Below are 19,351 nucleotides of genomic sequence, written 5' to 3'. Positions count from 1 at the left end.
ATTCTCATTTTCCTTTGCTTAGAATGTGCTATCTCTAGGGTTCTAAGAACCATCCTAACAATGAGAACAGGATTAATTCATCCCAAGTCCTGATAAAGTGCCCCATGTCAATGAGTTTTAACTTATTCACTCTCCTTTATGGCCCCCTTATCAAAACACATTTAACATTCAATCTCAAAGGAATTCCCATGGCTCCTGCTTGGCACAGGTCAGCTACCTTTTAGAGCTCCTTGGGGTATATTCTCTGTCTTATCTTCTCAAGCACAGCAGGTTCATAGCTGGGTTAAGCTGGGACTTAACTCCAGTTATTAGCCTGAGCTCCAAGGGAGAAGGGACATCTCCTGAAGGATTTGCCTACTGCCTTGCAGGGAAAGGTTATTGCAGTGTCTCCCACAGGGAGAAATGTGATCTCCTAGTAGGGAGGTATAGGGCACTTATACTAGTGCTGAGGGCTCAGGGAAATGTGCAGAGCCACCATGCTGAGGTCAACCACCCAGATTTCCCCAGCCATGCCTCCACACCACAGGTCTCTCCAGCCATGGCTTGACCCAAGCATAACAGATCTGCCTTGTCTGGACATTAATCATCTCTGGAGCTCCTTAACTTATCCCTAAGGTCTTATATTTGCTTTTCAGCTGTGTCCACTCTCCCTCCTCCAGAGATAAAAACCTCCTGTCTGGAAGGAAAATAAAATCTAATGTGAAGATTAAAATGATCCCTATCTCTCTGTTTTTAAGCAGTGTTGGAGTTAGGAAACTTCACCACAAATCCTTGCCCTACCACTAACTCGATGGATGATAAAAAAGACATTTAATATCTCAGAGCCTGTTTTCTCATCTAACAGGTAAAAAGAACAGTTTGGACTAAAATCCTTTCATTCCCATGAGTACATGTCTACTCAAATATGTCACAGACATGCTTATGAACAGCTAAGAATAAAGGCATCCATCATGGGCCACGTCTTTGTGTCTAACAATTTATCTTCATCGATTCCAGTTGCCTTCTCACTGTCCCCTTCAGGGACATCCCCACAGTCCAGTTTTCTTCCAGGGACCATCACCTTCCAGATTTCTAACCATCACCCTGCATCACAGTAGGAAAGACCTGATATGATCATTTGACCGAAAAGCATTCATAATAAACACCTCTGAAGCTATCTGCTTTTTCTTTCTTTCTTTCTTTTTTTCAATTGGGAAGTGTAAGGTTTTTCCCACCATTAAAACAGTTTTTGTAATTATGGAGTGTGGGAGATTTGAGGAGGTCAGAAAAGATGCCTGGTTAAGTCCCCTGAGAGGCAGATAGCACCACACGATGACCTCTGCTGTCTTGACCAAGGCAAGCTTCTAAGAGGAACTGTTGGATGCCTTCTCTGCACTCATCTCTAGTGGCAAAAAGTTCATTGTACTGGCTAACCTTTTGCTTCCCATCAACGTCTTGTTCCTAAAAAACTGCCAAATGCCTGAATGTCAGCCCATGCATTTTGTGTCTGCTCCTGGCGACCTACGCAGTACCATAGTCCAGATTCTCCCATCCTGTTTTGGCTCTTTTGCTTGAGATTAGACTATGCCACCCCCTTGCCCCCTTTCTTCCTCTGTCTTGAGACAGAAATCCACAATCCTTGGAGCAGAAATTCTCCCACCTTGAGCCTTGGAGATATACTTCTGGAGAACAGTTAAAAATACTACTCGTGTATTTACCAGTCAGAGCACCTTTATGTTAAGAGTGGGAGTGGGCCACAAGGGGAGTCTGAGAGGAAGAGAAAAAGAGAGTGAAACAGGGAACATCAAAGTCCAAGGTGTCAACACGTGTCCTTGTGTGAAGACAATGTCGGTGCTGGTCTGTTTCATGCATCTTAGAGAATTAACAAAAGGAAAAGAGGACATCTACAAATGTGCTTTGATTATTTAAAAAATGAATGTTGCTTTCATGTAGAAGAATTGTTTACTCTTATTTCCCAAGGTATATGGAGCAGAATGAAAATGATGCATGTAATTAAATTCCTTGGGTTTATTTGTTGTTAATTTAATTTAATTTTCACACTAAGTGTTAAGTATGCATGGAGGGTAACCATAATATCCCAAAACTCTATATAGCAGGGTCCTGGTAAGTTGACTTAAAAAAAAAAATCCATTGCACAAAAGCACCTGAGGGCCTTGACTTAGTTGAAAAGAAAAGAGGAGAGGAGAAGAGAAGAAAAAGGGAAGGGAAGGGAAGGGAAGGGAAGGGAAGGGAAGGGAAGGGAAGGGAAGGGAAGGAAAAAGAAAAGAAAAGAAAAGAGAAAAGTAAAGAAAAGAAAAGAAAAGAAAAGAAAAGAAAAGGGCAGTTGTAGACCAAAGCAGCCTCCCATAGTGGAACTTATGTACATTCTAAGTGATTCCTATAACTTCATCCTCCATGGTTTTTATTCAGCAGCATGGAAGGCTGGGTGCAGAGAATCTTAGAATTATGTAGTTCAGTCTATCTCTAAATTTTGTGTTTCTATCTATAGTGAAAATGTAAGTCTAATTTTAAAACCAACTTGTCAAGATGAATCAATTTTGCCTATCTTGTCCAAAGGACTGAGTAAACTCATGAACTACAGATAGATGGGAAAACTTAGCTGCCTGAAATTCCCCCACCCTGTGCAGGAGGTCCAACAGGAGGAGAAGATTCCTGGACCTGAGGGGTGGTCCTTGGGGACCCAGAGAGTTTAGGTCCATACATGTATCTGGTGACACATCTCTTGACTATGAGTTCTCACTGGCACCTGCTGCAGCATATGTTGGGACTGTGAGGTTAGGACCACCTTGTACAAACTTGCAGCTTCAAGATGAAGAAAGGTTGAGGATCTGATGTAAAACACGATGATTATAGCTAATAACAGTGTGTCGTATGATTGAAATTGCTAAGAGTAAAACTTAAATGTTCCCACACACACAAAAATAAAGATAAATATGTGAGATGATGGATATGTTAATTAACTAGATGGAAGGAATCTTTCACAGTGCACATGTATATCAAACACCACAATTTTAGGGGCACCTGGGTGGCTCAGTCAGTTAAGCATCTTCTTCAACTCAGGTCATGATCTCAGGGTCCTGGGATCAAGCCCCGAGTCTCCCTGCTTCTCGAGAGCCTCCTTCTCCCTCTCCCTCTTTCGCTCTCCTCCCCTCCCCCTCTACTCCTCTCCCTCTGACCTTGCCTCTGTTTGTGCTCTCACTCGCTCCCTCTCTCTCTCTCTCAAATAAATAAATAAAATCTTTTTAAAAAACACAATGTACGCTTTAACTGTCTTACGGTTTTATATGTCAGTTATACCTCAATAAAGCTGAAATCAATTTTTCAGAAAAGACTACCTGGAATTTACTAGAGAACATTTCAAGCCAACATCTGTACTCACTCAGTTACTCATTCATTGAACTTTTATAGTCGGGGCATGCCTAGTCTTTAAAAAATCAAAATAAATTATTTAAAATTAAATAGAGAACTATGGGGTGCCTGGGTGGCTCAGTCATTAAGCGTTTGCCTTTGGCCCAGGTCGTGATCTCAGGGTCCTGGGATAGAGTCCTGCGTGGGGCTACCTGCTCAGTGGGAAGCCTGCTTCTCCCTCTCCCACTCCTCCTGCTTGTATTCCCTCTCTCACTCTCTCTTTCTGTCAAAGAAATAAAATCTTTAAAAAAAATAGAGAACTATGTGTTAATGTAAATCTAGAATAATATTCATTATAATTATTTTTTAAGAGGGAAGAGAGGGGAATTAAGATGTGAGAGGTCATAGAACATGTTACACTTCTACACTGTTTGAATAGTTTGAATAGTTTGCAATTAATATGTATTTTACTTTTTAATGAAAAAGTGAAAAATTCATTGGGCAAAATAGAAGGAAAGATGAAATGGAAATGATGGAAATCATTATCTTGAAATTAAAATGGCTTCTATTTTATTATCACTTTCAAGTTTCCAAAAACACTGTCTTTGTTTGATGTTATACAAAATGAAATCAGTCTTCCAGTTTCTTTTTTTTTTCCAGGCTTAGGATTTGACATGCCACATTATAAAGAAATGATCCATTTTTTTCCTTAGCTTTCTCGGACTCAAAGATTTCCTGAATCTTATCAGAATGAGTTGGACAATCTTGTCATGGTCCTATGCGATCACGTGATTTGGAAATACAAGGATGCACTTGAAGAAACAAGAAGGGCAAATCATAGCGTTGCCAGATTTCTTAAGGTACAGTTCTAAAAGTTTGCCATTCCGTTCAAGCCTTCATGATCTTGGATGTGAGCTACTCCAAATGTTAATCAATCCACATCTCCATTTATGATAAAAAGTCAAAACTATCACTATTAGGTGAATACTTCTACTGATGCATCATACTTTCTAATTTTTTTTTTCCAATTTGGAGTCATATAGAACAAAAACCAAGTTTTAACAAAAGTAACCATTTGACTGACTATTGTCAAATCATAGTATTTCTAAACATTGGTAAAGATAAAAATGAGGTTTTTGAAGGAAAAGCTGCACTGTGGCAAATGATCTTGGGCATTTCTGCCCTTGATTGGCTATAGTTCCAACAATGATGTCAAATAGCTGCTTTGGGAACTTTTGGTAATTTGACGTTTTTGTTATGCACTAATCACATTTTTAAAACAATCAGTATTGAGAAATTACTTACTAAACTCCATACACACACACACACACACACACACGCACACACACACACACACACACACACACACATAGTATTATAGTTATGTTTCTTTGGATTAGAGATGGAATTGAGAAAAAAAAATATGCTTAGTCAAAAAAAAAAAAAAAGCAAATGTCAAATGAGAGTATATCATTAAAGAGATAATACATCAAACTAGAAAGTTGTGTCTGGGTGGCTCAGTCTGTTAAATGTCTGCCTTCAGTTCAGGTCATGATCCTGGGGTCCTGGGATCAAGCCCTGCGTCAGGAGCCTGCGTCTTCCTATACCTCTCTCTATCCCCCTATCCCCTTGCTCTTGCTCCCTCTCTCTCTCTCTGCTCTCTCTCGAATAAATAAAATCTTTAAAAATATATACATCCAACTAGAAAGATAATGTTCTTCTCTTATTCCTTCTTTTGCCCAACTATTGACTATTGTAAACTTGATGAAGCCACTTTTCTTGTATCTTTATGATGCCCATTGGAACATACTGGATAAGTGTAAGAATACATAAATTAATACTACCTATATAAAGAAAGCTAAGAGGCCATGGAGGTAGATATAAAATTAGACCAAATTAGCTTTGGTGAGTTTTAACCCAGTTAAATCCATTTTTAATGTATTAAACATCATTTCAAATTATACACTCTATGTGGTCTCATCTAAAATTCACTGTTTTTCTTCAAAATTTTGTCTCTTCTTTTTGCTTTTTTCCTGCTTTTGAAAGAAAAAGGAATGGTCAGAATTAGTGATGAAGAGGGTAAAGAAGAAAAAAATTAGTTTTCTACCACATTTTAAGACCTATGGGAATAAAGTTGGTTACTATGCCAATAGTTTATTTGAGGTGTTTGATAGAAGAAGAAATTTGAGAAAAAATGATACTTTCCAATTTGTAAGCAAATTATGTTTAAGAAACATCTGCAGTATTCTTCGCTAAATTGCAAAGAATGATGAATAAGCAAGTCTTTTAAAAAGAGAAAAGACCTTTATCTACCCTCCTTGGTTTAAATGCTCTATACTTGGAATAAATGTGATTCCCTTAGAGCACATTTATACAAAAGTTGCTTCTTGTGGTGCATAAAATTACACTGTCTCACTTGGGGGCAAATAAAAAATGTCCAAGATTGAAAAGGACAAGATGGAGTAGAAGGCTAACATTGGTACCAGTCGTTTTGTGAAATTTGTGGGTAAAAAGCATGGACTGACAATAGATAAAAACAAACATAATCTCTACATCTATAGTCTTAAAAGTCTATAAGATTATATAGATCATATGGACTGCAAATCAAAAATAAAACTGTGAAGTTTATAAGTAGAAACAGTTTAATATATTGTACATTATAAAAGTCCATCTACAAGCATGGTTCTCTTTTTTTTATTATTTATTTAAATTCAAGTAGCCAACATATGTTCGGTCATTAGTTTCAGAGGTAGAGTTCAGTGATTCATCAGTTTCATATAACACCAAGTGCTCATCACCTCGTGTGCCCTCCTTAATGCCTGTCACCCAGTTACCCTATCTGCTCACCTATCTCCCCTCCAACAACCCTCAGTTTCTTTGAGTTTCTCCTGGTTAGTCTCCCTCTCTGATTTCTTCCAATTCTGTTTTCCCTCCCTTTCCCCTATGATCCTCTCTGCCAAGCATTGTTTTCAAATTTTAGTTTCAATGGTATTTATTTGACACTGAAAACTTCTTTTAAAACATTTTATAAAGATTATTAGATGAATCTTTTGAGCTAGGAGAGGAAAAGGGAAAAGGAAAGAGTAATTTTTTGAAGTATAAAACTGAATGTAGTCATTTGGCATAATGCCTGTGAATTGATGAACTTTGAGCTTTCAGCTGCTCAACATTGCTCATTCCTGCTATTGGCATTATAAATATCTCATATTCCCAGAAATATGATAAGGGTTATTTGCTCAGTTTGGGCTTCAAATGACTTTTGCCTCTTTTGGTTATTAAATCCTACATTAGTAATCAAATAACCATGAATGAAATGGCTTTGGAATTTCACAACTGGAATATAATTTTCACACCATAGTTGTACCAAGATTGTTTTCCAAGAATGGAAAGAACAGTATCTCTGCTGTGGGCATATAAAAATGTCCTAGGTCAGAATGTGCCTTCCTTTATATCATATTATAGGAAAGTAATATTTTTTATTAATATATAGTATGTTATTTGCTTCAGGGGAACAGGTCTGTGAATCATGAGTCTTACACAATTCCCAGCACTCACCATAGCATATACCCTCCCCAGTGTCCATAACAGCTACTTTATCCCTCCCCCGCCCCGCCCCGATCTCCCAGCAACCCTCAGTTTGTTTCCTGAGATTAAGAGTCTCTTATGGTTTTTCTCCCTCCTTGGTCCCATTAGGGCAGGGTGTCGTGTGGGTCAGAGAGTGGGAAAAATGAAACAAGATGGGACAGGGGAGGGAATGTAATATTTTTTAACAAGTAAGCCAAAACCTTGTCCGTTTCTCTTATTGTTCTCTCCTAAAAGTATATAGGGTACAAATGGACCTGTGAGTATCTACGGAGATTTTGTCATTTTTCTTTTTACTGCCAGTCTGGGTCACAACTCCATTTACCTGAGTGAACCCATCTAGATACTCTTCTTATATAGGCATAGTACCAGGGAGATAGCAAAGGAAATTTCAGTGTGATTTGTATTTTCCTGCTCAGGCAGACATTATCTTTTGACACATGTGCCTGACTGATTACTTTCTTTCAGTTAACTTTGGACATTTGGAAATCATCTAATATAGGAGATAGTCTTGGTTTGTAGCAAAATATGTTTAATAAACATCTGTGACATTTCTCTGTAAACATCACAAGAAGATGAATAAGTGAGTGTCTGAAAAGGAGAAGGTCACTGTATTTGTTTACTTGACTTAAAGGTTCTGTGATTTTTAATAAGTAAGTGTTTTCCACAGAGTTCATCCATGAAAAGTTGCTGTGAGTGGTACCCAAGCTAATATCTAGCACAGGAGTGAAAGCAAGTATCCAAGATGAAAAAGAAAATAGTAGGACCAGTGGTTTTGTAAAACACATAAAGAAAGGGCAAGGACTCTCATCTGGTTCATTTTACAGTTTGGGGTTTCATACCCTTCACCAAATGAATGATAGACTAAAATTATTATGTCCTCACAATTGGTTAAATAAAAAATATTATTTTATTTTGACAATATATTTTTTCACATAATTTAGAATTTTTGGCTTTTAGTTTATTAAACCAAACAGAATATTCTGGTAGAGTATAAGTTATCCTCCAGATCAGGAATCTGCAAACTTTTTTTGTAAAGGGCCAAATACTAAACATCTTTAGCTACACAGGATATATAGTCTTTGGCACAAATACTCAACCATTGTAGCACGATAGAGCCATAAACTCTTCACCATAGACAATATGTAGATGATTGAGTGTGGCTATGTTCCAATAAAACTTGATTTACAGAAACAGACAGTGGGGACACCTGGGTAGCTCAGTCTAAATGTCAGACTTGTGATTTTGGCTCAGGTCATGATCTCACGGTGGTGAGATCGAGTACCTTGTCTGCTTGAGATTCTCTACCCACCTTGGAGGCCCCCCCACTTGTACCCTCTCTCTCTCAAATAAATAAATCTTAAAAAAGAAAGAAAGAAAGAAAGAAAAAGAAAGAAAGAAAGAAAGAAAGAAAGAAAGAAAGAAAGAAAGAAAGAAAGAAAGAAAAGACAAGCAGTTTGGGCTGATGGGCCACAGTTTGCCAAAGCTTGCTACGAATTATTTTTTGTTACTATAAACTTAATATAAATTATTTTTAAACAAAAGCAAAGAGGCCACTCTAGACTTCAGCAGTGGGCTGAAGAACTTCTGCACTTGGGTCAAGCAATGAGGAGATGGACCCATGACAGGAGAGGCGCTTGATGAAGCTTGACTTGTAGGAGGGCTCTCTGCAGGCAGAAGGCTGATTCTGCTGATCTTACATCCTAGGATATGTATCCTTTTTCCCTCACTGCCCCTTGGAAAGAGGATGACAAACTTACCACATAGGTCTTTCTTCAATCTCAAGAAACTCTAAATGGGGTTTCCTCGATTCCCAGGGCAGCGAGCCTTCTCCCCATCTTCCCTGTCACTAAGGCTGGGGTTTGACCTCCTTCAAAAACTATCACATCTGCTCTGCAGAATAAGGACTGTCGCCCCTGTTTGGGACAACTGCCACTACTCTGGTTCAGTGACAGAACTCACCAACCCCTTCTCCATTGAGTCAAAAACCCTTGTGTCTTTACCATTGACTCCCCAGGGTTCTTTTTCATCTCCTTTTTAATTGAGATGTTTCTAGATCCCACAGTTGTATTGGATGGTCCTCCTCTCTCTGTAAGGTCAGACCCAAACCCCTTTCCAACAGAAAGAAGACAGCAAGGGGAGGTCTTCTCTGGAAAAACTCCACATTGGGGATATTTCGAGGTTGGGGACTAACTCCTACAGCTGGAGAACCTGCAAGGATTTGACATACCTGCTGGGACCCCATGTGTACAGAAATAGAAAAGCCCCTATTTTCTTCCTCGCCTATCTCTTTACATCTCTTTACATCTCCTGAGCCTGTGACTGTGACTGTGCTCTGGTGTCTGCCTCTCCCCACTGCTCTACCGGCAGATGGGAGGACACAGGAGCCATTTACCTTTTAGTGAATGGAGAGTTATTGAAAGAACTTAAATTCATATTAAAAATGAAAATATAAATGAGGCAGCATACTAACATAGTAAGGAATGAGTAGGTACATAACAATCAGAAGAAACCAAAGGACAAGGGAAAGGAAAATAAAACAAAAATATAAATGACCTCCCTAACAATTAGAAGAACATTACTAGAGAAAATAGTTGTTTATTCACAGATGTCTTTCAACGGGAGACTTTCTACTTGGTAAATATCCTATCTATGACCAATTTTACATCCTGTCCTCTCTGAGAGAAGAGATTTGTTTGTAAAATTGAGAAGAGATCCAAAAAATGCAAAACCATTGCAATGGTACATGTCAAACTCTAGAGACAAGAAAGAAACCTTCCCTACTAAGTGGTACAGCAGCAGCAAGTTTTTCCCATGTACGTCCTCACATCCATGTGGATGATGGAATCAAACCCATGCACACAGTGATGACCTCCCCAGGGTCTGGCATCAGTAAATTCGGTCTGTGCCTCCTACTTCACACTTACCCAGCACAGTCATTTGGCCAACGTTGCTCAGTTACTGCTTACATGGCCATTGGTCTTTTGGAGAGAGAGTACTGTGCCAACTTGGAATGTGTTTGCCTGTCTCCTCCCAACCTACTTGCTGTTTAAGACCCTCCTTGACAACAGAGTAAGAGATGGAAATCTCAGGGTCTCTTACCTTCATTCCACAAATTCAAGCTGCCTTGCCTGGAAAGGAAACTACTTGGTTAAAGGAAGCCAGAGATTTAAAAAGGCTTTCCTGACCCACCTCTGCCACCTCTGTTCCTACCCAGTTATTGTACAGCAAAGGATCTTCACCTGATAAACTGTGTAGTCAAATTACTAAAAGAACAGTAATCAAATGTAACTAAGTGATTTTAAAAAATAAATAGATAAGTAAAAGCTAAAACCTGTATAGAAAGGAAAGGACTATAATATTTCACTGCAATATTTTAAGTGGTGTTTTATAAAATTGACAAATAGGGGTTTGTAACTTTCTGGTATGTGCACACTATCTCACGTTTTAATTAGTTGCCATACGTGGATGGATGCTTAAACATATTGTAGAGTTCTTTTAAAACTTTTATTACACAACACATTTAGTTAAATGTCATTTTACTTCAATATATTTAACCACCTTTTCTAAAATCTTTAATGACCTTTAAAGCAAAAATGTCTGAATTTACAATTTTGTATTTTTTAGCGCTGTTTTACATTTATGGATCGGGGCTTTGTATTTAAGATGGTTAACAATTATGTCAGCATGTTCTCCTCTGGTGATCTCAAGGTAAGAACCAAGTGAAGGACTGATTGCTTTCTGAACCACTGCATTATAAATAAATCTACTAGTCTCTGTGTTTTCCTGCTTAAAACATTAGCCTATCCATCCTCTGTATCAACAAATAGTTTCTATCCCAATGAGAGGCAGCCTTTTAAAACGGTCTATCTGTTCGTCTCCCACATCCTTCCTTAAAGGGGGACTGTGGAGTGTGGAGTCTGGAATGAACATGTAGGTTTCACTTCTATTTCCTGTGGGCGGTGAAAGGAGTAATACTTTTCAGCTGCAATTATCATAGTCAGGTTTGCTTGGGATTGTCTTGGTTTTAGCACTGAAAGTCTCACTTTTCTGAAATCCTTCAGCCTAGGGAAAAATGGACAGTTGACCCCCTTTCCCAAGTAGGGAGAATGTGTTGGGAGATAGATTGGGAACCATGCTGTCTGGAGAGCAGTGATTCTCAAAGTGTGGTTCCCAGACCAGTGATCCCAGAGCTGACCGTGGCAGGTGGGATTCCAAAATCTATATTACAGTAAGGCTTTCAGGTGATTCTTATATTCTTTCAACTTTGAGAACCATTGAGCTATGGTAGGACATATGCTGGAAGGAAATAAGACTGGATATGGGCCAGATCATGAAAGCTGTACCAGTTAAGTCTCTTTGGGTTGCAAGCAACAGAAACTTATGTCAGTTTGAGCAGAGGGAAAGTATTAGAAGCATAAAGGCATCAGTGAAAGAGCTGGAGAGCTGAGCTTGAGAAGGAACAGGAGCCAGGGCGCAAGAATAATTGCAAAGGAAGAACCATGTGGCTAAGGCTCACTACTGCTTAAAAAATATCTTGGGACCATTTTCTTCCCCTTAACCCTCTGCTTAAGATTTACATTCCAGAGAGGAAATGTGTGACCAACCTGCTTTGGGTCACATGCCTGCCTCTTAAGGAGGGAAGACAGGTCACTAGAACTGATAGTTCCGCATTAACCTTTGCCCTTTGGGAAGAAGGAAAGTCCCCAAGGGGTAATTTTCTAGGTATTGGGAAAGAATAATGAATGTAGAGAAGCCAAAAATAAATAATGATCTTCTTATATCCATTCATGCCATGCTTAGGAACCTGAACATTATCTTTTGGGCAATGGAGATTTATTTTTGACTAGGGGAGTTATATGATTATATGCCATTTGTATTTTGAGAATCCAGTTCCCTCTGTATATATTTTTTGAAAGAATATTCTTTGTTAGTGCTCCAATTATGCATGAAATTTGCCGAATATCTTTTTAGATATAATTCCAGGAGGCCTAAATTATTTATTTTTTTCAGAAACCAAACAGAACATACTCAATGAAAAATAATTAACATACAATTTAATTATGCTCTTATTCACCTTGATGCACAAAGGATTAAGTCAAATACTATCCTTGTTTGAAATGAGAGTATTTTAAATTATTAACTGAAGTTGCCACAAAATATAATTCTAAAATATCCGAGCAAATGGAATATATTTTATTTTGTTGGATGATATTAGTGAATACAATGAATACAACCTAACTGGATCCTAAAAATTGATTACTTAGTCTGCACAATGAGGAAAACAGAATATTTATGAATTGTTAATTGTTCCTTCTTATGTGATTGTTTTTAACACATGTATTAAGCTGTCTTAGACCATGTCTGAATTCCATTAATCACTGTCCTAATCAAAACATTATTGAGAAGACAGACCTGTTTGCAAGGGCAGGAAAGAGGTGAGACCAAATAATATAGTCTGAGAACAAAAGACCTACAGAGAGATCACATGGGCCATTATCTTCCTTAGCACTGGATAAGAGGGGTTGATTGCAGTGACCTGTTCTATGAGCTCAGTGCAGTTTTAGAGTTCTGTACCTGTGATGAGACACAAGCCCTCTCAGAATAAACATGGGCTGATAGAAGCTTAAAGAAATGGAAAATACCACTGGGTAAGATCATATCTTCATATCTCTTAGAAGCTCAAAAACAAAAGTACACAAAAGTAACTACATCTTCTTTCTAGGTATAAGATTCAAAGGCAGATTTTTTATTAACCTTCTTGGTGAGTAAATAAGTCATTTAGTTTGCCTCTTTTTCAGACCTTATGCCAGTATAAATTTGATTTTCTTCAAGAAGTATGTCAGCATGAACACTTTATTCCTTTGTGTCTCCCCATAAGATCAGCAAACATTCCAGGTAATGCCCAGAATTTGCACCGGTTCCTACAAAATGAACATTCAAATTTATTTATTTGTTTTTACCTTCATTTATGTGTTGCTTTTTTCCTACTTCCTTGGTCTTGTTTGTGCCTCAATGATTATAAATCAAAGAATTTTAACCTACAGTAATACTTTTACTATACTGTCTCCAAAAGAAAACTTTCTTTTGATTTTGAAAGGCAGAAAATTATGAGGAAGAGAAGTTACACTTTGTGAGTACAAATACACTTAAAGGTATCAATTAAAGTGTCTAATTATTTAAAATGCAATTCTTCAAAATGAGTTTTATACAAAAACAAAACAAAAACAAAAAAACTTTTGCCTTGAAAAGGAGAAAAAAAAAAGGCAGGCAGGAGGGCGTCACTGTAAATACTCCGCATCTGTGGGTTAGAAAGAGCCCCTGATGTCTGTGCAGGGAAGAACAGGGCTCCTCGATTCCATATTTGCTAAAGTATAAATGGTCTACAGAAAATGTTTTCATTTTTAACTTTATTAATATCTATGTTATATATACCAATATAGATAGATACCAAAATGACCATCATACATCTAGCCATCAGAAGCTAATCTAACATCAAGATTCAAAGAAAACACTAAAATGATTTAAGAACTTAAAATATTCTGCTCCTATTTTGCAATACATGTAAATATGGAATTATTATGTTGGACACCTGAAACCAATATAGTGTTATAGTCAATCATACTTCAAGAAAAGGAGGAAGGAAGGAAGGGGGGGTGGGATGAAGGATGGAGGGAGAAAAAGAGAGAGGAAAGAGAGAGAGAGGAAGAAAGACAAAATGCTTTGCTTCTAATGTGTGAGTAAATTATCCACAGGGCACAGTTTTGATATTCATGGAAAGCAGAAACTAAGATGGTAAAGAGCCTCCTCACATGTATTGCAACTTCTACTGTATGTATTATACAAAGCTAGTATTTTGGAGGGAAAATAGAGTAAAGTGTGCATAATATTTTGGAGGGAAAATAGGGTAAAGTACATTATCAAGCCTATGAAAGCATTGTCATTTTATTTTTATTTTTTTTTATGTTTCAAATTTTTATTTAAATTCTAGTTAGTTAGCATATAGTGTAATACTGATTTCAGGAGTAGAACTTAGTGATTCATCACTTACCTACAACACCCAGTGCTTATCACAGGTGCCCTCCTTAATCCCTATCTCCCATTTAGCTCATCCCCCACCCACCTCCCTCTAGCCACCCTCAGTTTGTTCTCTGTAGTTAAAAGTCTCTTATGGTATGCCATACCATGAAACTTCCGTCATTTTAATCTTAAATATAAGCTACTGAATTCTATTAAGGAATAAACATAAGCTATTTAATTAGTTATTCCATTTTTTTCTTCTTTACAAAGTACATTTAATTTTAATGCCTTTATAGAAAAAGAGGTAGAAACGTTACTTTCGACTTTTGTTTTGTATTCCTTTTTATTGTATAAACTAGTGCCAAGTTATTATTGGGTGAGACATGCTGGTTAAGATACTCAAGAGGCGCAAACCTGTTTTATATTTTAATTCTAATTGTTTACTATTTGTCAGTAGCTCAGGAAACGTCCTAATAGTCTCTTTATAGATCTAATATTATCAACAATGAACATAAAAATATATGTTTTGTGGCATGCAGATTTCTGATAGAAAATAACAGGTGCTCAAGTACAAGGCCAAGAATTAAAATAATTCTGTTCATGGCTTCCTTTTTTAAGGAAACAACCTATGGTATTTGTTTCCAAGAAACAAAACTTTATTGAAGAGTCTTACTTATAGTTTAGGACAATGTATTTTAATTTTTCAGTATAAATTACCAATTGTTAATGAATATGGTGTATACCTGAGTATGTGTATATCTAAACTTTTTATTTATTCCCATTAAATCCAGATCCTTTAACACCTTCAGAATCAACTCAAGAGTTACATGCATCAGGTAAATAATTACATTTTATATTACATTATCTAAGCATCAGTAGCCATACCATAATCTGATAATATTGACAGATGCACATACTACATATAATATTGATAGATAATATTGATAGATATACATACTACAAGTTTCCAATCTCCAGATGCCAAAAAATAGCCATATGTTTATCATACAATCAAAACAGTCAATATGCTGACTGAACATTGGTTACAAATAATTAAATGCTTTGCCCACATCAATTCTTTCTTATTTTATTCTCCAGAGTTTTACTTCTTTTTTTAAATTTCCCAAATCATCTAAAATTTTCTTAGGGTGTATCATAAACAAAATTCCCAGCTATATGCAATAACATGTTTGTTCAGTGTAACTAGCTTCATGTGATATATTTCTGTCAATAAACCACGGTCTGGTTTTTGAGCTCATTTCTCAAGATTGAAATTATCATTTTTACTTGAAATAGATTCATAACTTAGAACAGTCTGGGCAGAACTTTTCTCTAGCCCTAGGCTGGGAATTACATAGTTGTGTTCTACTTTTGGGCCCTCATGAATACTCACTATTACACAGAGAAATGTTTTTAACCTAACTACGCCCTTGGACCACTATTTCTAGAACTTTCACATTCCCTTTTCTTCCACCTCCAGTGGCATCGTCCTAGACTACAAACTTCCACGTGCTTCATTTGCCCCTAGTCAGTGATGACTGTAATATTTCAGCAGCTCATTACATCTAACGTGTAACCTCGCAGATTCACTGAGATAACCCCTATAAAGGGCTTGGCCTCCTGTTGGCACTCAATACGTGTTCTAGAAGTGGGCGCTAGTCCTGTTATTAATCATTACATTTAGGAAGCACATTGGGCAATTCCAAATAAATCCATACTTAGTGGAAATTTTAAGATTCCAATTTCTCCATAATTCAGGCTCCAGATTTTGCAGTCCCTTTGGTGTTCCTCTTCTTGCTCTTTCACATCCTTTAGCCAACTTGTCCTGGTCATTTTTCTTCTACTACTTGGGTCCTCCTACCCCAGGCCAGATGCATCTCACTTCTCCCCTCCCTTCCCCAGGGCCAAACCTCTTGTATTATAGCCCTTATCCCACATTTCCCCCAAGGAATAACTCACTTACATCCTGTTGCCACGTGAGCAAATAAATAGGCACAGGTCTGATCTCAAAGCCTTTGGTGACATAATCCTTTCTACACAGAATTCAGTGCCAAATGGTGGAGGGTCCTAGGCACTAGCTAAAGAATTTGTGTTTAGGTCTCTCCATCATCTGGCCCCAAGTGCCCCTCAAGTCTCAATTCCCACCACCTCATCTTGGCTGCTGTGCTGACTTGTACACCCCCAACCTATAATCCCCATACACTGTGCTTTCAGAAGTCTGTGCCACCAAAACCCTGTCCCCTGGTCCTCCCAACCTCTTCTCTTTCACCCCCAACCCCCACCACCACTGACTCCTGACCCTCTGCCTCTCCAAACCTTCAACAGCCTCAAAGGCCCATCTCAACATATTCCTTCCAGTCACACCTCCTGATTCTTCCAGACAGAAAATCAATCTTCTCTTTTCAACTCCTGTAACATTGTAGACATACCACTTTTATAGAATTTGACCATGGTCAGTGAGTATTATTGGTAGTAGTGTACACACAATACTTCTGGAATGTTCCTCTCTCTCATTTCTCATCTCTGTAGTAAGACTGCATTACTGAATCCTTCCCTGGTGGTGAGAGGGTTGGTAGTTGTTGGATAAATCTTTCTGAATTATAAAGTGATCATTTGATTTTCAATAACATGATCTCTTTGCTTTCCTCACAAAGATATGCCTGAATATTCAGTCACAAATGAATTTTGCCGCAAACACTTCTTAATTGGAATTCTACTCCGAGAAGTTGGCTTTGCCCTGCAAGAAGACCAAGACATCAGGCACTTAGCTTTAGCTGTCCTAAAAAATTTAATGGCTAAGCATTCATTTGATGATCGATACAAACAACCAGTGAGTGATTTTCTTTTCTCCCTTCCCTAAACACCATTTAATGGCTCACTGCATTAAATGCATAGCAAACCTACAAGTCTATTGATTTTTATGTGAATAATTTCTTTTGACTACCTTTCCTCCTAGGAGAAGCAGGCCCAGATAGCAAGTTTATACATGCCCCTCTATGGCATGCTTCTGGACAACATGCCAAGGATTTACCTAAAGGACCTGTATCCTTTTACTGTCAACACATCTAATCAGGTGAGTTTACAAAATGGTTCAAATGTTGATTTTAATAAAGAGTTTCCCTGTTTTGTATTTTTGCCCTGGAGAGCTATTTTCCCTCAACTGTGAGCAAACTAAGCATTTCGTGCTAGCCATTTTAAGATGTTGGCATCAATGTCATTTGGTCCACATTGGTCCCTGAAGCCTTCCACCTCATCCATCATTTTCCTCTCTTCTCTGTATCACCTTCCAGTTCTGTCCAGTTTTTACCAGGTTCCTCTGTTGCATGCATGGCTCCATCCTCAGCGTGCCCCTCCTCCCTCCCCTGACCTTTCCCCACATGAGCTTCATGACCACCTGGTGTTAGTGTAGCCAAGTGCTTCAGTCACACCCAGGAGTGGCCTCTTTGCCATCCCTCCTCCACTGAGCCACCATTGCGGCTGCACAGCAAGCCACCTGAGATTGGATTCCTCTGTTCACATCCCAGATGAATTAACACACTACGGAGGGCAAGATATTACCACTTCGAAGTTAGGAGCTATGCCTTTGGAAAGCTGTTTAGAGGAAGACCTTGTTCAAATCCCAGTAATACCAGTTTCTAGCAATGTAACCTTAGATAAGTAATCCAGGCTCTTTCAACCTCTACTATCTTCTTTATAGAATGGGATAGAATTACTCCATCACAGGATTCTTATGAGGATTAAATGGTCTAGTAGAAAACACTTATAGAGACTGGCACATAGTATTTGGAATTAGTTTTTAGTATTAGTAATATACATAAGATGACCCATGATTATAATGATATGTAATCTATAGCATAATCCATAAAAAATCAGTAGCCATTCCAACCATTTAGTTTATATCTAGAAGGTAGTTTCCACTACATTTTAAAAAAAGAAAAAATCACATAAGAAATCAAGTGGTGACTAGGGGTATGGATTTGTTGAAGAGTATGATTGTGACTATCCATTTCTCCTACCTGCTTTTGCAGAAGACCTTTGCTGGAATATGAAAGGTCAAGTCAAATAGCATCAAATCAAAAGTGTAACAAAGAAAGCATGTGTGGGTTTCCAGTGTTGAAATATGGCAATTCCCATAATCTCTTCTGTGCTTGAAATGCAGGGGTCTAGAGACGACCTCAGCACCAATGGAGGATTTCACATCCAGTCAGCTATGAAACATGCAAACTCTGTGGACACATCATTTTCTAAAGATGTTTTAAACTCCATAGCAGGTACTTAAGACCTTTGGGGAACACTTGTGTTTCACTCTCATCCATGTTTACGTCACATATCATCGTGTTTTTTACCCACTCCATAATTCAATGTGCATAATTTCTGTATGTCAAAGTACACTTTAGTTATATGGCTAAAGAGTTTCTTTACCCATTTATTTAAAAACCATCTAGGGGCTACCTCTTCCACTTAGCATTCAGTTTTTCTTGGCTCAAAGAGCAATCTGCTCAGATGTTAGCAAATTGCTTCATTCTGGAAACAATCTTTAAGTGTTCATTGCGTACAACCTGTAAAATATAATAGCCCATCAACTTCAAAATTTACTTCTAAGAACTATTTTGGAAATAGTTCTTATAAACTGTTCAATTCTTATAAACTGTCAAAACTTGAAAGCTTCTTCCCCAAAAGCCACCTTATGAACATTTATTAAAGCATTTTTATAAGAGAAACTTTCTTTTAAAAGTTTTTTTAAGAAATCAAAGGAACAAGCAGTACTTTATTTCCATTTATAATGGCCTAAATTTTCCTAAATCCTTAAATGCCAGTGTGGTCTTCATGACCATTCTTACAATGTGGCATGTCTTTAATGGCAATTCCAGACTCTGTTATGTCAGCCTTGCCCAACATTGCCATCACCTCCATGCTCCATATCTTTTTGGGTCATCATGTGTGTGCCCATTGCATCTCATTATCATCTGTGTGCTGTGGCTTGTGTTTGCAGCATTTTCATCAATAGCTATTTCTACAGTAAACCATGCTGACTCCAGAGCCTCCTTAGCAAGTCTTGACTCCAACCCAAGCACCAATGAGAAGAGCAGTGAGAAGACTGACAACTGTGAAAAGGTGGGGCTTCTTTCCCAATTATGCAGCACCTTGTGAGCCAGCAGTCTCTCACTCTACCTCAGCCCTTCTTGATTCTTCCACTCCTAGGTCCCTAGACCCTTGTCTTTGATAGGATCAACCCTTCGATTTGACAAGTTAGATCAAGCAGAAACCAGGAGTCTTCTCATGTGTTTTCTTCACATTATGAAGACCATTTCGGAGGGTAAGGAGAGCTCTTGAAAATTACAATTTTTTAAAAAGGAAAAAACTTTGAGTTTCCAAGAGTCTCATGCTCCACGGTGTTTCC

General features: G+C 37.9%; 1 protein-coding gene across 3 annotated transcripts in view; it reads left to right on the top strand.

Moving 5' to 3' along the window:
- The window catches only part of LOC111145251 (dedicator of cytokinesis protein 10), a 294,365-nt gene that overhangs the window by 240,040 nt on the left and 34,974 nt on the right, over positions 1-19,351 (top strand). For 2 of the 3 annotated variants that reach the window (XM_022500052.1, XM_022500044.1), the window contains exons 28-36: positions 4,062-4,208; positions 10,558-10,641; positions 12,732-12,828; positions 14,742-14,786; positions 16,605-16,780; positions 16,907-17,023; positions 18,110-18,221; positions 18,944-19,065; positions 19,153-19,267. In XM_022500052.1, the coding sequence (XP_022355760.1) occupies positions 4,062-4,208; positions 10,558-10,641; positions 12,732-12,828; positions 14,742-14,786; positions 16,605-16,780; positions 16,907-17,023; positions 18,110-18,221; positions 18,944-19,065; positions 19,153-19,267 (1,015 nt within the window). The remainder of the gene's footprint in view (positions 1-4,061; positions 4,209-10,557; positions 10,642-12,731; positions 12,829-14,741; positions 14,787-16,604; positions 16,781-16,906; positions 17,024-18,109; positions 18,222-18,943; positions 19,066-19,152; positions 19,268-19,351) is intronic. The other variant, XM_022500061.1, reaches the window with a different exon arrangement.

This window comes from Enhydra lutris, unplaced genomic scaffold, assembly GCF_002288905.1.
Source record: "Enhydra lutris kenyoni isolate GAN:26980312 unplaced genomic scaffold, ASM228890v2 scaffoldscaffold1, whole genome shotgun sequence".
Classification (NCBI taxonomy): domain Eukaryota; kingdom Metazoa; phylum Chordata; class Mammalia; order Carnivora; family Mustelidae; genus Enhydra; species Enhydra lutris.
The sequence above is the reverse complement of the archived record's forward strand: the minus strand, read 5'-3'. Positions and strand labels throughout refer to the sequence as shown.